The following is a 27,187-nucleotide window of genomic DNA, read 5'->3' as shown; positions in this document are numbered from 1 at the left end:
GTGCTCATTTTACCTATTGGGAAACTGAGACGTGTGTTGAGTACTTTGCCCAAGCCTCACAATTGTTAAGAAGTGGAGCTTGGGTTTTTTCCCAGACAGTTGGACTCCAAAGCCCATACTATTGCTAATGATAATAATAATAATGATAGCAACAATGATGACAGGAATAACAATAATGAGCAGGAATAAAACTGCTGGAACTGGAAACCGTTCTGCCTCTTCTATCTGAATGGATGGTTGATTTAGCATTAGAGGAGCCCCTGGTGGAAAAACACTGAACTTGAAGAAATTTGAGCTGAGTTCAGATTTTGACTATACCACACCTATTGGAGGTTGAAGGGGTGGGGAAAAGCTGGGCTGAGACTCACCTGGCTCTCTAGCAGATGCTACCTGAGTGAGAAGGGATCACTAGCCAATGAAGATCAAGCCCCAACACAGGCTTTCAGACAACTATGGGTTGGACAATGTGGCTTGGACCTGAGGCCAGAATGGGAATCTGCTCCTTCCTGGGAGACAGAGCTGGACTGACCCGAATTATTTCCCTCACCCTCACTGCAGGCAGGAGCTAGGACAAGGGCATGTCCCCACCTCATGGGGATCAGGAAGGAGGACCTGTGCTACTGGGGTCACCACATGGGGAGTGAAAGCTCTTTCATCTTGGGCACAAAGAGGGCCACGAGGAGATAAGACAGATGGACGCACTTGTGGGGCTTTAACACCGTGCCTCCCTGCCCCTGTCCTCTGTCATATCCTCCCCAACCAGATGAGCTAATAGGCAGTGAGGGAGGCGGGACCAGCCTCCCAAACATTTCCCCACAGGGCAGAAGGCATTACAGGGAGTTCTTTCTTCAGTGAGTCCAGCGGGGAAGGCAGAGGAGAGGAGAGGAGAGAATGACCCCACAGATTGTTCCCGTGGCTTTGGGCATGCAGAGTGATCTGTCTGCTTCAGAGACTCTGGTTTCATTGTCCATTCGGTTCCCCACAGTAGCACAGGAGCACTCTAATTGACCTGGCCCATTTTAAGTTTGAGAGGTGGAAAGAGCTTCCCACAAAGGCTGACTCTTAAAGGTTTCACCCTGACTTCCTTTAGGGACCCAACAGAGAAGAGGTGGCACATTCCGAGAGCAAGGTAATGCAAGGTGAGTCATTATGCAAAGGGCTTAATTAGAAAGATGAGGGAAGAATAGAGGGAAGCCTAAAGAATCCTTCAGGAATCCAGGGCCAGTGGCAGTGGAGCTGTTGTCCTCCAAGCTTAAAGGGGCAAGAAGAGCCCAGAGAAAGTGAATTAATTTGACGTGGAAGGCAGTGGTCTTGAGAGGATCTTTCAGTTTTTTTTGTGGAGGAACACAGCTGACTTCAAGTGGTTCCAAGGGAATAAATATCTTGACCTTATTCTCTTCCTCCCTCCGACCTCCTACTCAGCCCCTCACTGGTGCCCCTTAGCCAGAGGGCATGGGAGGCCATGGAGGGGATGTAGCCCAAGCAGATGAGCCTTCCCTATCCCCAGCAGATGGGGAGGGGTGAAGGGACTCGAAGAGGATAAGGAAGGCTCTAGCCCACCTTCCCACACCTTCAGAGTCGGTTTCTTTATTGAGCTCTCTCTAAACCACTCTGAGTGTTCCATCTGCTTCTTGCTATTTTGGGGCTACAGAAAATAAAAACACTTGGTAAACTGGGGAGGGATTGATGAATATAGAAAAAGCTATTTTTGTGTTATTGTCACCGCCTTCTGGTGGGTTGGAAGTACAGGTTCGGACCTCACAGAGGATTCTGAGCCTATGCATTCCTCCCCTCCCCTGTATCCCAGGTGCCAATATGAAGAAAACCTCTTTGCTCAGGGGACTGGTCCTTTACCTGCCCAGGCCTATTTGATTCTGAGTCCTGTGCTGTTTATACGAAACTCCTTCAGTTGTCCTTTTCTACCTATGATACTTCTGCTCTGGTTGCTGTTCTCCCCTAAATGCTGAAGTTCTTCCCAGCAAAAGTTCTGCAGAATCATAACTCGGTGCCTCTGACTGCTTGGGTCTGTCTAGAATGCTTTCCAGCCACTTCCTTGCCTGACTAACCTCTGGGTTCTAAGAGCACTGGTAGAATTAGGGCAGTTTTACAGATGAGGAAACTGAGGTGCAGACAGCCTGACTAGCTTGCCCCGAATCACATAGCTAGTAAATGGCAGACCTGAGATATGAGCGCATGTCCTTCTGACTTAATAGCTTGGGCTTCTCCCATCAGACAGCATAATCTCCCCTGAGCAGGTTTCAGGAAGGTTAGCATTAGACAGAGGAGAAAAAATACAGACTGAGCTTTCAGCAACGATGTTTGGGGTGGCTCAGAGCAGGCCCCTGCCCGCTGTACCTGGGCCACATTCAGAGCCTACGTGGAGAAAGACAAATGGCTTTGCCAGCCAGGGGCTCTGGTGTCTGCTCCTCTTTGAGTAAGGCCCTTGGAATAGGGCCCTGAGGTGTGAAGCCCAGGAAGACACACAGTTCAGCCAAGCAACTCCTCCAGCTCAGCTGATGGCCACGAGTGCACTGTCACCACAGGGGCGCTGCCTGGGTGAGATGCTCTGGTGGAGCAGGAAAAGGTGGTGTTTCAGGGATTGGTATCATCCAGAAAAACTCACAAAACTCTCCACGTACTCAGAGGCTTGTATCACTGTTCATATTTGTGGCAAGAAGAGAAGCTGAAAATGCCTTTGCCTCTTGTAAACAGGGCATGAAATTGGGAGTGCCTGCAGGCCACAGCAGTCCTGTGCCTACCCTGCCACCTCTTGCTGTACTGCTTTTCTGTTTATTTCTCTCTGTCCTATGTCACAAGTGCATGCCTACACATGTCATGTCCAACCCCAAGGTTAGTGTAGGCAGCAGCATGGCAGGTGGGGAGGGCCTGGATTTGAGATGTAGTGCTGCTTGAAGAATGTGAGGCATGTTACGAACCTCTCAGGGCCCCAGTTTCTTCATCAATAATGTGGGGCTAGCAGAACTCTCCTCTTAAGGCTGTGAATGAGAGAGAATTTTCATCAGTTGCCTGTTCTCAGTATCTGGCATGCAGTAGGTGTTCAGCAAATGATGCTTCATCATTTTTTCATCTTCAGATTCTGTTGGCAACATAAACAGTTCAGTGTCTAATCCCAGATGAGTGTGAATTTCTTAAATATTTATAAAACCTCTAATAATTCAGATAGGACTTTTTACTGGAAGTGTCTTATAAATATGATTAAGGACGAAGCTGCCATTCACATTGCTCAGTGGGGATTGGGCTGGATAAGAGCAGATGCCATGGGGTTTTGGAATGCATTGCTTGTTGGTTTCCTTCCTGGCCAGATGAAATCAATACGGCCTTGCTCTTCCCCACTGGTCCTAGATATTTTATTATTTTGTTGTCTTGGTTAAAGCGCAGCTTTCCTTTCATTTGACTTTGCATTTCCCCTCTGAGGTTCATATAGTTCCTCCTTTCCATCTCGTGGTCATGGTTGACCCACATCAATATTCTCTCTGCTTTCTTGGTTCTGTCAAGAAGCTCTTATTACACAGTGTCTGACCTCAGAGGAACCCAGGCTTGATCTCAATGCCAGAAAACTCCATCTGTCCAGGAGGGTGGGTGGTGCTTTGGTTTGCACCTGGGAGACCCTTCAGGACCTGAGTGCTTTGAGAGCTGATTATTCAGTTTGCCCACTATTCATCCCCTGGTCTTCTCTTTCACTGGTCTTTCTTCAGTAGTGCAGATAAGAAATGGACCCAGTTGGCCTCTCCCATTCTGCCCTCCAGCATCCCAAGGCAAAGACCACAAACCCCACAGCCTGTAAGGGTCTCACAGTAATAAGGGTAGCAGGGTATACATGGGAAAGTTGGAGAGCTCCTTTGTTAGGGTTTGAATCTGGAACATTTCAAAGGCCTCATGTGTTCAGAGGTGGGGCTTTTGGAAGGTGATTGGATTAGGGGGTGCTATATTCTTCAGTGGTTTAGCCCACTGAAGAATCCATAGCTGAATGTGCTGTCAGGAGTTGGACCTGGGTGGAAGAGGCAGAAGGGTGGGTCACTGGGGATGTGACCAGAGGGTATTTCTCCTTCCCTGGCTTCTCCCTTCTGTTTCTACTTCCCAGCCACCATGATATGAGCAGCTTGCTTCTGTGCTAGGCCCTTCCACCATGCCATTTCTGCATTTGAGCCTGCCAACCATTGAGTGTCACTTCTGAAACTGTGAGCCAAAACAAACCTCTCTTCCTTTACTTTGCGGGTGTTGTGTATTGTGTCTCAGGGATGAGAAAGTAACTATGATACCCTTCTACTGCCAGAGGAATTACATCCACAAGTTAAAACAAAATCGGCAAACCAGCCAACCCACCAGTCCCTGTCTCAGTCAACTGGCTCAACCAAAGAGATTTGTCTTGGGTCAGTGTCTTTGCAACCTTTGTTCTGAGGAGTTTCATCCCCTTTGAGTCCAGTTTACAAATCTATTATTGGAAAGGTTGCCCAGCCTCTGGGACAAACTGTGTTGTTTTTATGGCATCCTAAACAACTCTGGTTTGAACGCAGCCACAGAGCACCAGGGTGTGAGGCCACAGCAAATGCACCACTGCCGTTTGCTCACAGCCCTTTAACAGCTCACCAGGCCTGAGGATCAGTGGTGATGATGGCTGCCATGGTCCCTGCCCTTGGGAGCTCCTGCAGAGATGAAGCTGCTACTGATTCTGACCTTTAAGGCTCCCAAGGATGCAGAGCCCAAGGGTGCTCCTTGTGAGTCCCATGATGCTAGGCCTGCCTTGAGATTCTCACAGGGTAAGGCCATCTCCTTTCACATGTTAGTCTCCAGGCACGCGAAGGCTCCTCTCAGCTCCCTTTTGAGTGATTTTCTCTTGGAGCTTTCAGGGTAAGCTCAGTTGTTTGAGTATTTTTAAAAATTTCTCATCTTTTATATCAGCTCCATTATTGGGCTTTGTTAATTCTACCTCCTAAAGGAATCTAGAATTTATCTCCTCTCCATCTCTTCACCACTGCTCTAGGCCTCCTCACATGGGTCTTACCTGAGCTATTTCAAGATCTGTTAACTGGCTCTGGTTTGGTGACCATCCTATCCATGTTCTCCTGGCAGCTGATTGCTTATGCTATGCTTAACATTTTCTCAAGGCTGCCCTTCCACTTGCACCAGAGCTCCTCCCACATCACTTGCAACCTTGCCTTCACTCTTGTTGTGGAGAAATAGTGTTCCCCCATGTCCATCTGGAACATCACAGTGTGACCTTATTTGGAAATGACACCTTTGGAGATGTATTTAATTAAGGTGAAGTCATACCGGATGAGGATGGGTCCTGAATCTGATGTCTTTGGAGGAAAGGACACAAGTCCTGGTAAGAAGTGCCATGGAAACACACAGGCAGAGATTAGAGTGATTGGGCTACAAGCCAAGGAAGAATATGGGCCACAAGAAGCCAGAAAGAGTAAAAAAAATCTGAGAAACCCTTTGGAGGGAGCCTGAGCCCCTCAGCACCTTGATTTCAGACTTCTGGTTTGCCTTTGCAGAGTACCCTTCAGGCATTATATAATAAGAACAAGCAGTTTTAAGAGAAAAGAGCGTTTCTGAGCACCTACTAAATGCTAGGCAATGGATTAATAATACGCACCCATCCCTCACGCCCACAGATACAGATGATATATTTTTCTATATATCTGTCATACATAATCATGAGTGTATATATACATATATAATTTCATTTTTAAAAATTGTAGTAAAATACATGTAGCATACAATCTACACCCGAACCACTAAATGTATAGTTAGGTGGTATAAAGTACATCGACACTGCTCTGCAGCCATCACCACCATTCTAGAACTTTTTCCTTCTTGCAAAATTGAAGTTCTGTATCCATGAAAGAATTGCTTCTTATTTCCTCCCTGTAGCTGCTGACAACCAGCATTCTACTCTGTCTCCATGATTTTGAATACTTTAGGTATCTCACAGAAGTGGAACCATACTGTACTTGTACTTTTTCTGTGATTGGCTTATTCACTTAACATAAGCATTGTCTATGCTGTAGCATGTGTAAAAATTTCCTTTCTTTTTTAGGCTGGATAATATTCTGTAATGTATACATCACATTTTGTCTGTCTGTGCACCACGGATGAACATTTAAGTTGTCCCCAGCTTTGGCTACTGTAAATAGCACTTTTAGGTATACATGTATCTCTTTGAGAACCTTATTTCAATTCATTTGGTATATACCAGAAGTGGACCTGTCTGATACACACACACACTCACACACACATTTGCACCAACAATTAAATACGCCTATATCTATATAAATGCACACACATATAGCAGTTTAAAATTCCCATCTGGTCTTACAATGGAGACCTCATATCCATCTAATTGAGGGGTACAGCAGGCCAAGGCAGGCCACGTGCAGACTTCACAGTGGCAGCCTGGGCTGTGTGGCACTGGGCAACAGGTACAGTCTTCACTCTCATGTTCTCAGGCGAGGACAGAGGAATTCTCCTGAACCTGGGCTCAGTGTGAGCAGGTATGCACCATCCTACCATCCCTTCCCCCTGGCCAGACAGTCTGGGGCTCACCTCATTGTCACGGTCTTTCTCCAGGAAGTGGCGGGCCACGTGGCTGGGTAAGATATTCCGGAGCATGTTCTCATTGTGTTCCCGCAGCTCCTTCATCTCATTGATCTCCTCCTTGGCTTGCACTCGCCAGAGAAAGTCTAGGCGGGCTGTGTACTCCAGCTGCGGTTCATGGGAGAGAAAGAAGCTGTGGTGAGCCTCTGGAGCCTGTGCTCTGGCTCTCCCGGGGAGGTGGGGAAGACTCTGGACTCCTCACTAATGAAACAGCCAGAGCTGAGCACTCTGGGAGGCACCTGCCCGAAACCAGGTGATCAGAGCCCGATTAGATCTAGCAGGAATGTGCAGCTGCCCTGCCTGGCATCACTATTCCAGGGATTTTATACTAATTTGCCAATGTTTCTGGCAATGCCTGTGTCCTCTAGAGAAAGCATTCTGTGGCCAGGGTCCTATCACCTGTTCAACATTAGATCCTTCCTGTTACGTCTTGAATATTTTCATACTTGCCTCCACCTCAAGTTCACATGCGGAAGCCCTGACTCCTGATATAATAGCATTTGGAGGTGGATGTTTGGAAGGTAATTGGGTTTAGATGAGGTCTTGAGGGTGAGCCCTTGGGAGAGGTTACTGCTCTTACTGGAAGAGATCTGAGAGAACCTGCTTTCTCTCTCCATGTGCATACAGTGGAAAAAGCCACTGGGGACCCAGCAAGGTGATTATCTGCAAGCCAAAGAGAGAGCTCTCATCACAAACCAAGCCCTACTAGACTTTCCAGCCTTCTGAACTATAAGAAAGTACATTTCTATTGTTTCAGACACCCAGTCCACGGTATTTTGTTAAGGCAGCCTGAGCCTACTCATACACTTACCACGTAGCAACCTGTCTGGCACTGAATAGGTGCTCAATAAACATTTTTTGGCTCAACAAATAAATTAGAAAAATAAAACTAGCTAATAGTCGGTGGGCCTTATTATGTGCCAGTGTTTGTTCTAAGTCTTCAATCAAGAGAGCAATCATCATAGGGAGATGTTACCTTCAGTCCTTATTTCACAGATGATAAAATCAAAGCAAACACCGTTAAGCAACTTGACCAAGACCACACATAAGTCAGTGCTGAAGCCAGAATTTAAATTTAACTCCAAAATTGGACACCAGGTTCTGAGGCCTTGATCACTAGGCCATAAGCAAGAAATGAGTTAATAATGGAAGGACCACAGGCTTAAAGTCAGAAAGATAGGACTTAGAAGTCTAGTTATCATTTGCACACATCCCTGGACTAGGTAGCAGTGGCTTCATCTACCTCAGTTTCCTCATCTCTTCATTTGAGAAGGATGCCCATGACCATACAGGAACAGGAAATTAGTAAGAAGTTACAGATGAGTGGCTTACAGTAGGACCCATGCACATTAGCTGCCTGTCTTCCTAGCTTCGCTTTGCATTGGAGATGAGCAGTTTCCACTACAGAGTGGCTCACAATCCAATTTTTATCATTGTCTAAGAGACAGCCTTATTTCAAAGTCTTTTAGCTTTAAAATGAACAGGGCCATTCCATTAGGGATCCCTCCTGGAAATGCAAGAACTATTCTCCTTCTCTTTCTTTCCAATAAAACTTTCCCCACCTCCTTCTTTGGGTCGTGACTTCATTCCATGGTGTTCATGGAACCACGAACCCAGATGGTAACATTCTGGGGACTCATCTGGGTTCTCAGATTAATAGGAGGTAAGCCCTTTTATTGTCCTTTTCATTTTGCAACATGTTCTCGTTAACTGTGATTCCATTTAGGAGAGAAAGATTTGTGGTCTCTGTTTTTTTTTTGACAGCCTTGGAGCCCCATGTCTTTTCTGTAATTTTCCTGGTGGTAGAGTAGATTGGGGGAACAACATGCCTCACAAACACATGGGATTTCCTTGGGCAGATGAAAGCAATAAGCATGGCTGCAGTTCTCAAGTCTGGAAGGACAGGTTCCACTGGGGCATTCTAGCCCGATCACCCCCCCACCACCATCACTCCAGAAGGGGAATGTTGAGTTTGCTCTGCCTCAGGTTCCTTTTTGGTTTGATCTTCCCCTGGTGAGGGGACAGTTTTAGTCCTTGAGGTTCCCAGCTCTCCTTCTCCAAGATTAGGGGTGAGGGCTCCTGAGCAAACTGTCTCAGTAACTCACTGCAAGCATATTAGGAGAAAACGTCTTTCACTGTTAAAAACCCTTCTTTCCTTTCCCCAATCCCTCCCACTTCCCCTTCTCCTTTGGACATTTTCTTCCTATTTCACAATATCAATTATGCCTTTTGATCCTTATTTATACTTTCAGTTGCTCACACCAGAGAAACTATTTGGTATTTACACACGTGTGTCCTATTGATTTCACTTATAGAATTAATATGAGAAAATGAAAAAATGGAAACAAAGTCTTTGTAGATAGGGAGGACTGGAGGGGTTGAAGGGAGGGCAGGGGCAGGGGGAAAAATAAGAACCCAGATGGATTATGTAAAGGTGCAAATTTCCAATGATAAATGTCATTATATTGTATACCTAAAATGTACCAAGAAAATTAAAAAAAACCACCCCTCTTATGTCTAACTTTCTCCTGCCATTTTGTTCTAATCTTTCTCTTGGTGGGTGTTTCACTAAGATCAGAGAGAGAGTCCAACCCTGAAAAGGCTTAGCCTCAACTTGTCTCTTTGCGTCTTTCAGGCAGGGCTGTGGGTGCCACCCCCCCGCCCCGCCCCCACCGCCAGGAATGCACCCCAGGCAGGGTGGAGGGTGGACAGATGGGGTTTTAAAGTAGGGCCATCTATGCACAGGTGATCATGCCAGCAGATCTGACAACAGCTTTTTAGAGATCCACCCAGGAGGGTGGATGGCAGTTTTAGTCAAAATGGACATTAAGGAAGCCAGGTTTCTTTCTCTCCTCTCTCTCTCTCTCTCCCCTTCCTCTCTGGAACATGTTACTAGGGCAAAAAATGCTCAAAGAGGGCTGGAAACTCCATGGCAGTTAATATAAGCCAAAGGACCAAGAGGAAGTTGGCATGGTGGTGTCGGTAAGAGCAGTATTCCAGCCCCATGACACTTCCTGCCGCTGCTAGCCCTGGAGAGGCTGAGTCAGAGCTGCGGGATGTCCCAGGCTAATGGCTGAAATGGGCAGGCAAAAGGGGCCCCTCTCCTCTCTCTGCTTGGTTTTCAGAGTGGGAAGCATGAACTTGGTTTCCTGCACACCTTTGGATTGTATACTAACCCACTGGAACTCATTAGGTCAGTTTTGTAGGAGAGAGGGAAATGGTCAGAGTTCCCTATGTCCAGGTGTTTTTTCTTTAAGAGACAATCCCAAGCTGCTCCAGCAATGCAGGCTGGAGCCCAGGTCACTTGTGAGTTCACAAAGCCCTGCTGAGGGTCAGGCAGCTACAGCTAAGCTTTCTGGTCCACCCCCAGAATCCAAGCTGCTGCCCAGGCCAAACCAAACTCCACAAGGGGACTACGCCCTCTTCAGGAGGTAAAAGGGGAGAATACAATCTTCCCTGAGTTCATGTGCTTTTCCTTGACAGACTTAAAGTAGATCAAACAGGATTTAGGGAGGTTTTCTGATGGTCCTAATACGCATCTAGAAACAATCCAAAGTTTAGCTCAGTCTTTTGAGCATGGAAAGCTACCATGCTCCTTCTCAATCAAACATCAACCCCTAGTGAGCAGCAAGCAGCCTTGCATACAACAGAGGTCTTCAGAGATGACTTACATATGATTAATTACAGAAGGCCCAAGAAACCAGAGACAAAGGAAAGGCCATTTCTCACAGGGAGCCAGGCTGTCCCAAGGAAGACCCCAACTGGGACCCCAGGGGTCTGAGGACAAGAAGGCACGTAACCATTTCCAGACCTGTATCCTGGAAAGATTGAGAATGACTCGTTCTAGGCCTCTTCACTACTCCTGCCTAGGAGCCATTGAGTCCAAGATGCTGTAACTAAATGTACCCTTCTATCTCTAGGCTCTGTAAAAAGACAGGTAATTCTGTTTTTCCCCTTAAATTCTTTTTTGGGTACATTTTAGGTATACAATACAGTTACATTTATCATTGGGTGTTTGTACCTTTATATGACGTATCTTGTTCTTATTTTTTTCCCCATTCCTCTGCCCTCCCTTCACCCCTCTACTCTTCCCTATTTTTTCCATTTTTTCCTTGTTTTATATTTTTTCCTTTCCCTTCTTTCCTTTCCCCTACCCCTCCCCCTTCCCCTTCCCCTTTGGACCTTTTCTTCCTATTTCCCATTATCAATTATTCATTTTAATCCTTATTTACACTTTCAGTTTCTCACACCAGAGAAACTATTCGGTGTTTACACATGTGTGTCCTATTTATTTCACTTAAGAGTATGGCCTCAATGTGCATCCATTTAGCTATAAATGTCTCTAGTTTGTCATTCTTTATGGCTGAGTAGTACTCCATTTTATAAAAAAACCACATCTTTTTTATCCAGTCTCTGGTTGATGGGCACTTGGGCTGTTTCTAAGTTTTAGCTATTACAAATTGTGCTGCTATGAACATGGGTGCACATATATCACTGTGATATGATTCTTTTAATTCTTTGGGGAAGATCCCCAGCAGGGGAATAGCGGGGTCAAATGGGACTTCCAGTCCTAGTTCTTTGAGGTATCTCCATACTGATTTCCACAGTGCTTGCACCAGTCTACACTCCCACCAGCAGTGGAGCAGGGTTCCTCTTTCCCCACAGCCCCATCAGCATTTGTTATTGGTTGATTTCATAATAGCAGCCATTCTTTCAGGGGTGAGGTGGAATCTCTGTGTTGTTTTCATCTGCATCTCTTGAATTACATTTGATGTTGATGTTGAACATTTTTTCATATGTTTATTTGGTGCTTTTCCTTCTTTAAGACAAGTAATTCTTAAGGATAAATTTCTAACCCAATCCCTGGTCAAACTAGCCACTGAGGTCTTTTACAGCTCAGACCAGGAGGAGACTAAAGAGAAGGAATAAGGAGATCAGAGAAAGGCAGCTGCACCAGTGGCCACCCTCGGAGTGGGAGGATATGAGTCTTCTCAGTTCAGGAGCTGCTATTGCTGTTTGCTCTCTAACCCTGGCCTGCCTTCCTCAGTCAGTACAACTATCGGAGGTGTAACCAAAACAATCTGCAGTAAAATATTTTTTACAATCTCTTTGGTGTACTTGGGATCATTTTTTCCCTTTGCCCTTCTGATTCTTCTTACCATTAATTTGTTTTTATTTTTTTATTGGTACCAGAAATTGAACTCCGGACCTTGTGCTTGCCAGGCAGGTGTGGTGCTACTGAGCTACATCTCCGGCCCCTTCTTGCTGTTAACTTATTACAAGAGATCTCTGTTAATTAATGACCTATAGGAACAGTTCTGACTAGTCTATTTACAGTTACAAACCTAAAACTATAAAAGGGTTATTGTAGTTCAACAAGATCAATATATCAGAGTGCACTGTGATTTAAATATAATTGTCTTGCGTATTTGGGTCTGTCTGTCTGTTTAATCCATATTAATAGCTGGTTAAATCACCTTTAGCTGCTTTGTTTAAAACAACAACTTTTCCTTTTTCTTTTTGCCTTATAGACCTCTATTTTAGGCTTTCTGTGAAAAACTGATTATTCAGGATAGCCAAACTCAAAACATTACCAGATGAAGGCTGACAGGACTTTAAAGTTTGGTAGCATCAAGGTTATATATGATTCAGGTTACTATGTATGTTTCTATGTGTTAACTTGAAGATATATTCCTCCAAAAGTTCTACTTAAGTTGGCTGATAAACGGGGGGACAATCATGATATTAGCTCAAATGTTTGTGGTTCACATAACTTAACAGTTAAGTTAATTTAAATCAGTCGATAAGCATATAGATATTTTAAAGTTGGTGATACATTTCCATCCAGGTTGTTAGACAGCCAAGGTTATATGAGAAATAGTTGTATAAATACAATGTCTATTATCTGTGTATTTAAGAGATTTTCCTTTGTCAAATATAATATATAGTTTAAAGTGTTAACCGTATGATGAGTCATCTAAAGTAACTGTTAAGATAACTAAGTGGGGACCCCTTGGATTTGGGGAACTGTTGGACAAAACTCCTCGCTGTGGCTGAAAAAGCAACTGTTTGGATCAAATTTATTCAGTTTTCTCCACTGATGGGTCACTTTTCCAGTTCTTCCTATGGTCTTATGGTGCCACACCCTAGCAAACATTACTAAACATGTTATAATACATTTATATGGACTATCATCAAAAGCTTAAGTTCTTTATGGGTAACACAATGAGACTTTCTTATTAAGAAATGTTCTTGGTTAAATTTACAAAGCTATATTAAAAGACAAAGGTTCTGTATCCCACTAGGATGGTTTCTCATGTTTTCCACTGTTAGGCTCTTGGCTACTTAAATTGAGCTTTTAGAGTTTTGATTAAAGAGATATTTCATTATTGTATAGGTGAGTCACTCCTGTATGTTGGGTAATGAGTCTATTCGTGGTCAGAACATTTTTGGAAGTCAAATGTGTGACGGAGAAGGGATTAAATGCACAGAGAAACGAGGGTACACAAAAAGCCTCCACTGTGAGGGAGCATCAATGTCATTGTTACTGGGGACATAAGAAGAGCTATTAGGGCCCCAGTCCAATTCTCAGGGGAGAAAGACTCATCAGGGACACTGGCTCCCACCCCAAGCATGGGTATAGTGCAGACCAGCCGTGATGGTGGATGCGGGGCAGGATGGGAGTTGAAGGCTGCAACTGGATCTTCCAGAAAAATGAGAGACTTCCTGCCTGTTTAAGGTAAGGGAGGAAGAAGAAAATGTTATAGGTTGACACCTGCAGCAGGGCAGGTCGGAGCCTTGGGAGGCCTTCTTCTTCTACCTCGGCCTTGGAACCAAGATATCGCCTGCATCATGGGATGCCCAGCAATGTGAGGAGACCCTCTCCCTCAGTCTTTCTTTTCCTCCATAATTAGACCCCAAAGTTTAAGAAAGAGAACCTTAATCTCAGGGCACACATGAAACCGCCATTAGAGGGAGTCAGGGGAAACTCAGTCTTGGGGACCAACCAAAAATAGGAAATAAAACTCTAGGCCTAGGGAAACAGAGACGGGGACAAAGAATTCTTCCTTGGACATTACATTACCCCAGAGAGTATGCTGGGGTAATTAGACCATTTCCTAGTTTTATAGGAGTTCCAAGGAGTCCTTTGATTCTTGTTAGTGCAGTTATACACTGTAAACCTGTTAAAAGTGTCTACATTTTGCCTTAGGAGTAAAAGCTAAATAAATATGTACAAGGATTTCTATATAGCTATGATGCTGATTATTGCTAACATCATGGTATATTAAATGTATTTATGTTTCCTTAGTTTATAGGTCTTCAAGATGCAAAACTGAAAAAAAAATCTTATGACACGGGTGACTTCCATGCTAAAGCTATTTATGGTAGTAGACTTTCAGGCTTAAGCATCTGGCTTTCCCTTACTTGCTTACAGAATGTGCATGGCAATCCAATATGAGACAGCCAGCCAGTTGATGTGGATATGTTTTCAAGGTTATGCTTGTGTGATTATGTGATTGTGTTATAACAGTTAGAGGTACCTAAACACTGTCCAGCCTAGACAATGTCAGTCTAGGGATCAATAACCTGTAAAGTACATCTGTAAACAAGCACATTCTACTTACATGCCACTCTGGCAGCAGACAATGGTTAAAAGATAAAAAATTGAGTAAAAGTTTCTTTGTCATTTAACATTTTATAATCAGATAAAGGTATCTGAGTAAAACATTATTTTATATTAAAGGGGAAATTTCAGTTTGCTTCAGAGATAATAATGTCATTACGATTTTCATGCTAAAATGCTATGTTGCCCTTGATCTCAAATATTTTCTGTAAAATTTTGTCTGTTAGCATTCTATAAGAATTTGACTTCTCAGGCCAGGGTTTTTAGCTCAGTGGCACGATGGCTGCCTTGCAAGTTCAAGGTCCTGAGTTCAATTCCTAGTACCAAAAAAAATATTGATTTCTAAGATGGGCATGGTTGGTAAAAAAATAACAGTTTTCTGGTCATACTTCATATTTCAAGGTGCTTGATATATAGATAAGATAGTTAAACCTAGTGTTTCTATTGCAATATGGGTGTAACTTATCTCCTGGGTGTTAGCTTTAGAGACCAAAGCTAATAAGGGATGACTGGGGTAAGAGGACAGCTAATGTTTTGGCCCTGGTCTTCCAAGGTTAACAAGGATTCAGGACAGGAGAGGACCTTTCCATAGCCTTTCCTACAATTCTGGTGATTCATCTAACTTTCTAAGCAGGGAGATTATTGGACCCTAGAGAACAGGAGCCAACCAGTGTACATGGTGCAGAAAGGAGGGTCACTAACCAGAGAAGCCACCTGCTCAGGCAAGTCCCTGACCCATCCTAGCACAGGATACTGACAGAGGAGCTAAGAGGCTCTATACATGGTTCCAAAAGTAATGCCTGAGGAGCCTTAACTGACCTTGATAGAGAAGGTGATACAGGTACAACGAGAGATTAACACAGTTCTCCCTTTAACTTGGTCTTAAACACCCAGCAGAAAAGTATGAGCAAAGATATGGAAAAGTAACGGTAATGTTGGCCAGATAGAGAAAGGGGGCTCCAATCACTACACTGACCCCTGCTAGCAGTCTCCAGCTAGACCTGTAGTTAACCACGATTGTGGTTCAATGAGACGAAAAAAGCCACGGTAACAGCTATAGAAGCTCAACGAGAGTCTTTAAATTCCTTAGCTAAAATTATCTTTCAAAACTGCAGAGCTCTCCATCTTCCTGCAGCTAAAACTAGGGGGACTTGTGCACTAGTAAATAAACATTGTCTTTAGATAAATAATTCACATCAGGTAAAATAGGATCTTAAAACAATAAAATAAATATCAGACTTACAGATAATTCCATAAACAGGCAGGTCTAGAACCCAGCTGGTTACAATCCATATTCCAATCCCTTAAACTTGGGGTTCTAATCTTGGCTCTTTCCCCAGTCTGTCTTTTCATTCTGGTTCTTATGTTTCGTCCACGTATTCTTAATCTCTTAAATTTGTTTCTTCTTGCCTCGAGGTTGTCAAATTGCAAATGGTCATGCTGGTGGAGCTAACGATGAATGTGCTGGACTCCTGTTTTGGGGTGCCCTATATCGATCCTCTGAAGAAACTCCCTAAGTGTTAAAGCACAACAGAACTTCTATCCAAGACCTCTTAGGTTTGGTCTCTGGAGAAAGTCCCTGACTGACTTCTCCCTTGCATCCACCCCTCTCAGCATGAAGCAGCTAGATTTCATCTTTGTCCATTCTCTGTTGAGGGCAGTTAAGGATACTTCTTCAGAGGGGGTAAGTGTAGAAGATAATTTATTTAATTAGCTTATGAGTAAGGCAGCTAGTGAGTGGAAGGGCCTAAGATAGAGTGAGGTGACCAGCCTTCCTGATGCAAATTAAGAATAGACAGTGAATTAGGACTTTGGAGTGAATTTCCTCAGGCAGCATGGAATGCAGCCCACTCCACACTAAAATCCTGAAGGGAGGTACAGCCATTCCCTGCTAGGGTCCTCAGCTTCAAGGAAATTGTCATGCAAACTCACCAGCTTCTTCTGAGATCCCAGTTTACTGCAAATACTGTGTCAAAGGCCTGTGCTAGACAGCCTGAGCCTCAACTGGTTATTTTAAATCCACAGAGCCACCTGTGATAGGCGACCACTAAACAATTACGCAATTCCTGTACTCTACTTGCCTATAAGTAATTCTAAATTGACAGGCCATGTGGCTATGCTACCAGGATCCCTTCGAGAAATCCAGGAACTATTCTCCTCCTTATTTCCAATAAAAGTTTCCTAATCTAAAAAAAACACCCACAAAACCCCCCAAAATTGAACAATATGCTGCACTGATGAATGCATGGTTAGATGCCCCAAATTCAAGGGCTTAAAAATTCAGCCAGTTCATTTTTAATTATTTTTGTTTTACTTAAAAGTCTCAGTAGATAGCAAAGTATGAAGTGACAGGCACAAGGTTACTCATTCAGCAGCACTTAGAGTAGCAAAAGCTGGGAATAATACAAATGTTCACTTTGTTGGCTGAACAAACTATAGCATATATACACACTAGAACGTGATACAGCTATAAAAAGAAATCAAGAACATTTGTCTATACTTTGATGGGATGCACTCCAAGGGAGGAAGATTGTGTAGTTTGCCATCACTTATCTGAGAGAGAATTCTCTCTCCCCACACACATATACACTTATGTATATCTTAATTTATAATAAAGAGCAAAATAGAAGATAAATAAATAGGAAATAGATCTTTTTCAAATAGACGAGGAAACAAGAGACAGAGGGAGAGAGGAGTAAAGGGAGGGAAAGGAGATGGGAAAAAACAGAATTAAAGAAAAAAGTGAAAATAGAGATTTTGCAAATAGGAAGGGGACAAGAGTTGGAAGGAACAGGGAAGGAAGGGTAGAATGGGGGGTAAAAAATATTAAGATGTATTGTGTACATGTATTAACTTCCTATGATAAGTGCAATGGTTATGTACTGCAAATATGTACTAATACAGAAATCAAAGAATAAGACCCAAATGTGGTTCTCCAGGAGGTAGGAAGGGAAGGGCAGGAAGCACAAGGAAGGATGAGAGTAGAATTGAACCTTTAAAAAAATTATTATTACATCTTGTTTTGAGTAAACTTTAGAATTAAGGAAATATTTTTACTTCATTATATAACTAAATACATTTTCAAATTCTCTGTAAAAATAGAAAAAACAGGGTGTAAGTGAAAGTGATAGGGGATGAATACATGGTACACATTGAATCCTGCATGTGTGAAACTGGGAGTGATGACAGGGTGAAATGATCCAAGTGCATGTGGGAATCTGCCAAAATAGAAGCCATTAACGTGTATAACAAATAAAAAAGGAATAAAAAAACCAAAGATAAAACAAATGAGCATACCTATCTAAGCAGATAGGAAATACATACATGCCAAATGACTTTTAAAAAAATACTTTGATGACACATTCCTAGGGGGAAATACCCTAATGGTAGAATGAACTAAAAACATGTTAAAATTCTGCCACAATCATATTGTAGGTGGTAATATTTGCATTATTATTCTTAAACTGTTATATATGAACTGATGATAAAACAAATAAGCAATTGTGTTGTTACTGGAAACTAGAATTTTGAGGAAGGGAAAAAGAAGCTGCAAAGATAAGATTGATGAGGTTAAAAAAGCCTATGGTCTCAATGAGCCACAGAACTGTCACTGTGAACTCAGGATCTGCATTTCCCAGCTTCTCCCAATGAAACCAAAGCCTCAAAACAACAGAAAATTAATAGCAACAGGCATTTCCAGCTTCTAGATTGTTGTTTTAAAAAATCAATTCCTATAAAAAGAATCCCTACTCATTCTAGAAATGGCTGAATTGTAGAGCAGAAAATTCACAAATCCAGAATTTTAAAATAAATACCGTAAGTCTATCAGAGACTACAGGGGCTATGTCTAAAGGATCCAAAAGCCAGCTTATGTAAGCTTCCGGTTGTCAAACGTGACAAATTGGGCTTTAGTAGCAATTGCAATGGATAGAAATGCAGGAAATATGTTAAAATGCATAAATATATGATAATAGTTTAAAGAAACCAAAATCTCACCCATTACCCATGAATGATGCTAGGGGAAAAATTTACCGAGATACCTATGTGGAACAAATTTATGGGGAAAGAATTCAGCATTCATGTTGCTTTATGAGTTGTACTTCCAGGTAACAAAGAGTTTGTAGGAGATGGTTCTCTTTGATAGCAGATTCCAGAACATCAGGTTGTGATTTGTTGAGATACAGAACAGTATTTTCTCATCCATAAATATTTCCAAATGAAAAAAATTTTCCCATTAAGTGCATGTTTGGTGGAAACACAAGGTAATTGTTTATTTCTCTCCTGTTGAAGTACCTTCATCTAATTGAATTCAGATCAGAAGCAGGAGTGAGGAAATCCGGAGGGTTGGAGTTAACCTACGCAAAGATTTTCCAGTTTGGGGACCAGAAAGAATAGTTTTCAGCCTGGTGTTGCAGAGAGAGCGCTACATCTAGGTCACGTTCATAGAGAGATGGTTGGATCTAGGCGCGGGCCAGGCTGTGGAGGAAGCAAGTCCCGCGAAGGCAGGTGCCACCCACTGTCAGCCTCTGCAGAGGAAAATTGCCTCTTCAGTTCACTAAAGATCTATTGTACCTGTTATGTGCTGGGTGCCAGGCCTAGGGAGACAGGGGGAACTCAGTCTCTGGCTTTGATTTACTCATAGCTGAATGATGGCTGGGAGACGCCAAAAGGAAGGAGGCTTCAACACAAGGTGCAGACATGGAGAGAAAAGCAAAATATACCAAACACATGGCACTGGCATTTCAAAAGTAACCATTCTCTAGCGTTTGCTCAATGTATCGATTACACGAGAGTGCATTCTTTTTCCTGATTTTTGTCAAACCACTGAGGAATTGGCCTTATGACAAAACTACTATAATACCTATTGTTCCTACGTTTTGCGACAGGCTCTTCCCGTAATGATAGATAATGGTGACTGAGCCTGTCCCCTGGCTAGGGGGCACTTCATATATATTCAACCTCAGTTGATCATATCACAACTCAACAAGGTAGGTACTTTGTGAATCTCCACTTCGCAGGTGAGGGATTAGGTACAGTAAAATGAAGACAACTTTGTAAGGTCTCACAAATGGAGCCTGGCTACTTGGAGAGATAAATATTATTTTTTCTTTACAGGTAAATATTAACAGCTCTGGAAGGCTATCTCAATTTCATTTATTCTCGAAGTGGCACTGCTGAGACCCAAGAAATAGTCCTGGGCTCCAAGGGTTGGGTCTTTTCTTCTAAGCCACACAGGCCCTGGAACCTGTCTCCATGAAGCCCAGAAGTAGAGATAGGAGATTTAACTTAATTAAGCTGTCCCTGTGCACAGATGTAGCTTCTTTCCCTGTAAATGGAGATGCCCAGACAAAGCCCAAGTCTTCAGGGCTCTGTGTGAATCAGGCATAAGGTGGGAGACATCCGACTGTTTGTTCTTCCTGTCCAACATTCAGGGTGTTCACCTGCCTCAGAGGAGGAGGAAGTGTTTGGCATATCATTTTCACATATGTGCAGAATGAAATTGCCCAGTTACTCAGTTACATAACCGCCTCTGTCACTCTGGAGATGTATAATTATACACACTCCCACTGGACGCTCTTGCGTACCAAGCATCAGTGGGCATTATTCGGCCTTTATTAAAAATAGAGGCCTCTGAGTCACACAGGGAAACCGGTGGAAGCAGGGAGCAAGCGCAGGAGTGGGCAGGCCTGATCCAGGATGAACAGGGCCCTGCCTGATGCTATAGAGAGAGGACTCTGGAAGTGATGCAGTCCTGCAGAAAGCTGACAAATGCAGGGAGGCAGAGATAGGACGCGACCAGGACTTAGAGCATTTGGATTCCTATTCAGTTTGGCTCTTGTTGTTTTTGTGACATCAGAGGCTGTGTGTCCTGCTCCCATCTTGACACAAGATGGATGACAATGTCTTCCCCGTTTGTGTTGTCAACTCATTTTCAAAGTAAAATATTAAGAGCTGCTAACAAATTTGAACACTCACTATGCAGGCAAGTCTTTGGGATAAGAATATTATAATTATATTCTAATATAATATTATTACAGCTCCATGAAGTAGAATCTGTTATTAGTATACCCATTTTATGGGTGAGGAAATGGAGGCTCAGAAAGTTACCTACACTACTGAAAGCTGTATTTCCATTGGGTGACAGGGTTAGGGTCTGAGTACCATCTGCCTGATTCCAAACTCTATCCCTGTAACTGCTACAGTTTGGGGATGTAGTTACATCATTTCAGAGCCCTTTGAAATAAAAGGGAAAATATTAGTTGTCACAAATTATGAGCTCCTCACAGAGCACTTGTATATGTTTACCTTACATATAATTTTAACACAATTACATTATCTGCTGTCTCGGGACAAACATAGAGAGTTATATATTGGATCACAGTGTCAGAGGGTACCATTCCAGGAAGGAGGTACTGACAGGATGCAAAGTAACTCCTCAAAGGGACAGCAGAGACACAAACATCCTTATTATTATGGAATGAGGACCTAACCCCAAAACTGTTCTCTCAGCTGTTTCTGGGGATTTTTCACTTGGTCATTTTAAACCTGTGTGACTGATGGAGTGAGCGTATTTAGGGATTGCCTTGTCTAATTCTGACTTCCTAGCTCTTGAACGGATTATAATTTGCACATCAAACTGAGTTTTCCCCTATAAGTGGAAGCCATCCAGACTTGTCTTCAGAGATACCTAGAAAAGCCTAAATATAGGAATTCTGGAAATGGTGACACTCCGACATTTGGCTTTCTCTTTTGACATAAATTCAAGTTATGAATTTGTAAGAATGAGCCAAAGTCATCCTGTGGGGCCGGATTGCTCTGCTCCAGTCTGGTGAAGTGGGAAGGATGGGTTTTGGAAACAGATCTGGATTTGAATTCTAGGTCTGCCACTCATGGTATTGGTTTCCCTTTCATCTATAAAATGGAAATGACATTAGCTCCCGGTCCAGATTGTTTCTGAGATTAAATGAGGTAGTTGAGGAAAAGTGCTAGGCACATAGTGAGAACTTAGTTAATCTTTGCCAAAATTTTATGTTATCTTTTTCTTTGGATTGTATTTTACCATCCCCCTTTATTACATATAACTTCATGAATATATCTCTAAATTCTTGAAATTTTTGACTGCTTCATCCTAGTTTCTCAGGGTTTGTTACCTCCTTGTTTCCATGGTGATTTCCCAGCAATATGTTTCTATTTCTGCTCTGACTGACAGTTATTTTGATTTGCTTTCCTCCTTTGGTTGTTATTCATTTTGAAGTGCACACAGGCCAAAGGAAGATGAACTGGAATCCAGAGCAGAGAAGAGAGATTGGGAGTGAAAATCTCTCCTGGGGTGATTATTTATGCACAGGAATGTTCCCTACATAACACCTTTGCATTATTGAGAGTCCACTCTCCTCCAAAAGGCCGTGCCAGGAATGGAGGTTTGTACAGTTGTGCCCCATTCCAGATCCTGGTAACGAATGGGCTCCAAGAGAACAGAATCAATATGGTGGGCATTATATCTAATCAGGACAAATTCATTGTGAACTTCATCCTATACATTCCTATGCACATGCAAGGCAGCACACAAAATGCTATGCACAATAATCCCTAATGATTCCTCAAAACAGTTCAATATTGGTATTACTATTTTACTTTAGAGTTGAGAAAACTGAGACTCAGGAGATAAGTAACTTACTTAAGGCCACACACAGCTGAGAAGAGCTAGGATGGATTCTGGTTCAGCTGATTCTCAAACATGAATGTTTACCTCATACAGCATATACCTTCTTAGGAACATTTTTATCCAAGGATCAGAAGTGGAAAGAATCAGTTTAGTTTTTCATTAGGTACTTTCTCTTTGTTTTGCTTTTTGAGTCAGGATCTTGCTATATAGCCCAGGCTGGCACTGAATTTTTGATCCTCCTGCCTCAGCCTCCTGAGTGCTGGCATGCACTACCACACCTAGCTATATTAGGTAGTCTTTATTAGGAACTGATTCATTAAGAATCACAACTTGATGCAAGCAGTTAATAGTTATTTGCTGCAAAAACCAGGGGAGGCCTTGCGGGCTGTTTTAAAACAACAGGAAGTGCCATGAGATCATATGTAGCTGGAACAACACATCCTATTACCTGCTGTCCATGGTAGAATACAGCCAGGAGGAACATGGCCATCAGCAGTAGAGATGCTTCCTTTGTCCCCAGGAAATCTCTGTGGGAAGAAGAAAGGTAAATGATGGCATGGTTATGAATGAGGAGACTGTAGCTCAGGAAGGAGTACAACAGGAAGAAATGAGTGTTTTCTGAGCACCCTCTATGTGATGGGAAGCTCTGGGGGTACACACAAGGGCTGATTCAGAAGCTAGGTGACCTCTACATGTTTGAGGTCATTCCGGACCTATTTGGTGAAAGAGACTCTAGAGCCTAGAGTCTGAACAATGTGCTCACGTTAACAACTGCCTTCCATTTGCAGAGCAATTTTTCAAAGTGCATTCATACTTTTTCATCACAAAAACCCATATGAAGACAAGAATCCTCTTCTGCCCCCACATTTTAGATATTACCCTATATAAGAGACCAGTATGTCATGCTTGCTATGGGGCAGTCTTTATTATCAGCACTTCCGTATTTAGATTCCTATATCAATTCTGTGATGTGAACATTTAATTCTTATATTAGTTCCTTTAATCCTCATCTCAGTTCTGTTGAGTTGAGGACTCCTGTTACCTCCATTTAAATTCTTTTACTGCTAACACAGGCTTTGTTTCCTTTGTGTCATCTCCGTCAGGCGTGAACCTTCCAACACTCAGCTCATAATCCCGGTGGGTCACAGCTAGCCTGTCATTTAGGCTGCCCTGGACTCTGCAGGACCCCAGGCCGAAAAGGTTGGTGCCGAGGTAACACTGGCACGACCCCACCATGATGGGGATTCAGAGGAAGGCCAGGGAGTCACTCGTGTGATTCTGAACTCATTCGTGCCTCCGTTTTGCTCCAGCACGAAGCCTTCTAAGAACGTTTCAGGGCAGGAGGAAATGGTCCGCAGGAAATACTACCGGGTGCTGAAGGTGAACATGGGCGACCTCCTCGGTCTGCCATGCTTTGGATCTAAAGTGTCCCCCAAAGTCTTGGGTGTTTGGAAGGTGACTGGATCTCGGGGAGCTAGAGCTGACTTGCCGTTAGGGGGAGGGGCCTGGTTGCCGGGGGCGCGCTGGGGTGTGGCCTAGAGCGATCTATTCTCAGGGCAGCTCTTCCTCACTGTCTTGGCTTCTTGTCTGTCACAGGTTGAACACGTTTCCCTCTGCCACGCCCCTTTGTCATCCTCTGCCTTGGAGACTGCAAGCCACAGGCTGAAACTTCGAGCCAAAAAAGAAAAACTTCTTTAAAGTGTGGGTGTTGGGTATTTTGTCCCAGTCACAGAAAAATGACTAAGACACAGGCCAAAGAAGAAAACCCCAAATGAAAATGCTCCAGTACGGATCACTGTTCTGTATGTTGTGATTTGCCTTACATCACAAAGTGTTGTACTTCCCCCAGGTCTCTCTGTCTCAGGTAATGCTTCTCACCATTTTCACTTAGCTGCTAGATCGAAAAGCACAAAGAAGCTGGGAGTCAGTTCTCAACACAGCTCTTATCAACCCATAGCCAAATCCTGTCCCCTCTATGGGTGAAATACACCTCCAATGCACCTAATGTTCTCCACATACACGTCCACTGCCCAACAGCCAACCTGATCGCCAGCAGCTTACTCACATTGCGCTCCACAATCTATGTCCTACCATGTAACCAGAATGTATTTTACACTAAAACCCAATCATGTCACTCCCTTGTTTAATGTCTGCCAACCACAAGCACGCACATGCTCAGCACTCACTCAGAAGTGACTCTGATGAGGCCTAAGGGTGCCAGAGGGCAGGACAGCTAACTTGCAGTGCCTGGAGGGTAGAGCAGAATGAGCCTCAGTCTGGGTGGATCCTAGCAACCTCACAGGTTTTCCCTTCTCTGTTCTTGCCGACACCAGCTGGTGCACCACAGGGTCAGGGGAGTGGTGGCATGAAGCCTGTTGCAAACACCAGCTTCCTGTCTAGCTTTATGATATACACGCACACCAAACTTACACTGGGCCAGGCCTGGTTCAACTCACCAGGGAAGGATAGGAGTGTAGGGATGGCAAAGCCCATTCTTGTGGGGAGGTGTTGTGTATGTGGAGATCAAGAGGACCAAAGAGCTCTGGGGGCTAGAGCAAGGTCCTAGCTGTGAATTCCTAGTTCTATCTGCTTTTCCTTAGAGATAAGATGCTAATGACAGATAAGGCTCGTTATATTTCTTATCCACAGTCCCAGAGAAGCACACAATTATGGAGCATGTACTGTGGGATACAGTGTGGAAAAACGGAACATTGTCTCTGGCCTCAAAATAGTTTGGTAAGAGAAGAATCAAATACACAGATAATATTATAATATGATGGACTCCAGGGAATGAATATATTCTTGTTGCCATGGGAATACATGGGAAGAAAAAAGTAATTCAGTCTGGCTGTTTAGGGAATACTTAAAAGAAGATCAGACACCAGAAAGAAAAAGTAGGATGGGCTTTGTGGGTACAAGACGCATATCTTTTTTAGCTGAATTATAAATCTGTAGTGTAGGGATAATAAGTAAATATCATGTATCTTGTTTCAGGCCCCATAAAGACTCAGAAGGAAAGAATATTCAAATCTGCTACAGCTGTCAAATAGGAGTGATGAAATAATAGGGTTAGACTGTGACCCATGCATTGCTATCCCTGCACGCTAGGGATGAGGATTCATTCCCTCATTCATTTATCCACCTCAGGCTTGTTTTGAGGGGTCAGGCAATTTGAATACTATCCTTTCTTTCCTTCCTGTCACTTAATTCTCTAGAACCTAAAGTATGCGGACCTCTAGAAAACTCATTAGAGACGTGAACTTTGAATTGATGATTGGTGATTAACGTAGACCCAGGTTCCAACCTCAGCTCTGTTACTGATTAGTTGTGAGTTTGGACAAGTCACTTGTATCTTTGAGCCTCAGTCCGTCCATCTGTGAATGACAGTAATGACATTTATCTACATAATCATGAGAACTGAATGAACCAATCGTGGTAGTGTGCTTGGCACGGTGCCTGGCCCGTGTCTTCTGCTCACCACCCGGTAAAGCACCCCGCGGGTGATCTTGTTAATGGTGATGGTATTTAACACCCACTTGTCCATCTTACTTAGTTTGTATGGGAAACGCCTATGTTCAGTGCCTTGTAAATCCGTGAATCTGTTTCAAGCTCATGTTCTGTCCAGCACTTCCGATATCCTTTTACTTTAGGGTTCAGGAAACTTATTTCAAACCCAGAAATTTGTTATTTGAAACACATTTTCAAGAGAAAACACAAATGCATCTTGAATAATTTCAAAGCAGTGATTGGCCAAAAATAGAGACATGACTAGACCAAACTTAGAAGGAAAAGTAAAAGAAGATTATGAGCAATCTTTGTGTTAAGCTGCATTTCAAATAAAAAAATAGCCTGAGTATAGACTACAGAATACGTGTAGTAAGACAGCCAGGCTGACAAATTAAGAGAACCATGATTTGAATTTGGAAGTTTTTTTAGTAACTTCTATGATTCTTTGAAGACATTTCAAAGAGAGCCAAATGGTGAAATTTATACAATCATGTAATACTTTGCTTGATATTGGGTGTCAGGGACTTAAGCTGAGGACATTTTGGAATGATTTATTTGTATTAACAAAATCAATGAAGTAATACTACTATCTCCCTATGCTAACAGAGAAGGACATTGTTAATTGAGAACACATGTAGAATAATGAAATTTTCAGGGCTGCAATAATCTTTAAATATCATCTTATCTGATGTATCATAAAATTAACATTCAAATTGAATATAAATCATTAAAGAAGTGTTTATGCTAATTGTAATGAATTTGGAAACTAAAAAATACTAATGAATAAGAAAATAAAATCATCCTTAATGTTACCACCCAGAGAAAAAAATTATTAATATTCTAGAGTCAACTAAATGTCATTTCCTTTTCTCCCATGAAAAAACATGTTTACAAATTTAGGAATGCATTGTTCATACTGTTTTCCTTTGTTTGTTTGTTTGTTTTCTCTTTCCAGTACTGGGAATCAAACTCAGGACCTTGAGCTTGCCAGGCAGATGTGGCGCCACTGAGCTATATCTGCAGCCCATTCAGACTGTTTTCTGAGCTCTGTTTGTACTTAGTATGGATTATGAAAATAATTCTGTGTAATGTGAATACTTCACTATGTGCCTTTGGTAGAGCCAGTCTATTCTGAGCTATGTGTAGCATACGTAGTATAATGCCTCTCATGAGCCTTTTACTCTGCAGGTAGGAGACCGAGGCCCAGAGAGGAGAAGTCACTTACATGAGGTTATACAGCTCCTTTGTGTCACTGCCAGGATGAGAAATAGAATCTCAGGTGCCAAATTCAGAGCTTTCACTATGAAGAATTTCTCTAAATTTTTAGTTTAGTCACTAGTTCCTGTTTGCCTCCAGGAAACCCATAATAAACCATTCCATTTGAATTTCTTTTCTTCTGGCACCCTACTAATGATATGCATTTGCTAAGTGCTCATTTTATGTTGTATCTGTACTAGCCATTTTATGGGGACTGCCTGCTTTGTCATATCAAAAGTTCTGTCCTAGAAAAGAAGAGACTGACACTCAGATGGAAAGTAATTCACTCCATTTTACAGAGCCAGTGGATGATGAAGACTGGCTATCAATACAGATCTCAGGGAGCTTTTTCAGTAGCTGCAAAATCTTTCTATATGCAGATATATGATAATCACTTGGCCCTAAGCTCCTAAAATGTGTAATGATGTTTCATTCATCTGTGGATTTGCAGGACCTAAGCAACTGCCACAGCAGAAGATGCAATGCGTATTGAATAGATGCATGGATGACGG

The 27,187-nt window shown here is 42.8% G+C and overlaps 1 protein-coding gene across 3 annotated transcripts in view; it reads right to left on the bottom strand.

Annotated features, from left to right (window-relative positions):
- Positions 1-27,187, bottom strand: part of Adcy8 (adenylate cyclase 8) — a 242,596-nt gene that overhangs the window by 16,812 nt on the left and 198,597 nt on the right. For all 3 annotated transcript variants that reach the window (XM_087187765.1, XM_004837939.3, XM_013069604.3), the window contains 2 exons: positions 22,360-22,438; positions 6,571-6,729 (listed from right to left, as the gene is read on the bottom strand). In XM_087187765.1, coding sequence (XP_087043891.1) covers positions 6,571-6,729; positions 22,360-22,438 — 238 coding nt within the window. The remainder of the gene's footprint in view (positions 1-6,570; positions 6,730-22,359; positions 22,439-27,187) is intronic.

Source organism: Heterocephalus glaber, unplaced genomic scaffold (assembly GCF_053883595.1).
Source record: "Heterocephalus glaber isolate CG9 unplaced genomic scaffold, H.glaber_assembly_v1.0 deba00000281, whole genome shotgun sequence".
Taxonomy (NCBI): Eukaryota; Metazoa; Chordata; class Mammalia; order Rodentia; family Bathyergidae; genus Heterocephalus; species Heterocephalus glaber.
The sequence above is the reverse complement of the archived record's forward strand: the minus strand, read 5'-3'. Positions and strand labels throughout refer to the sequence as shown.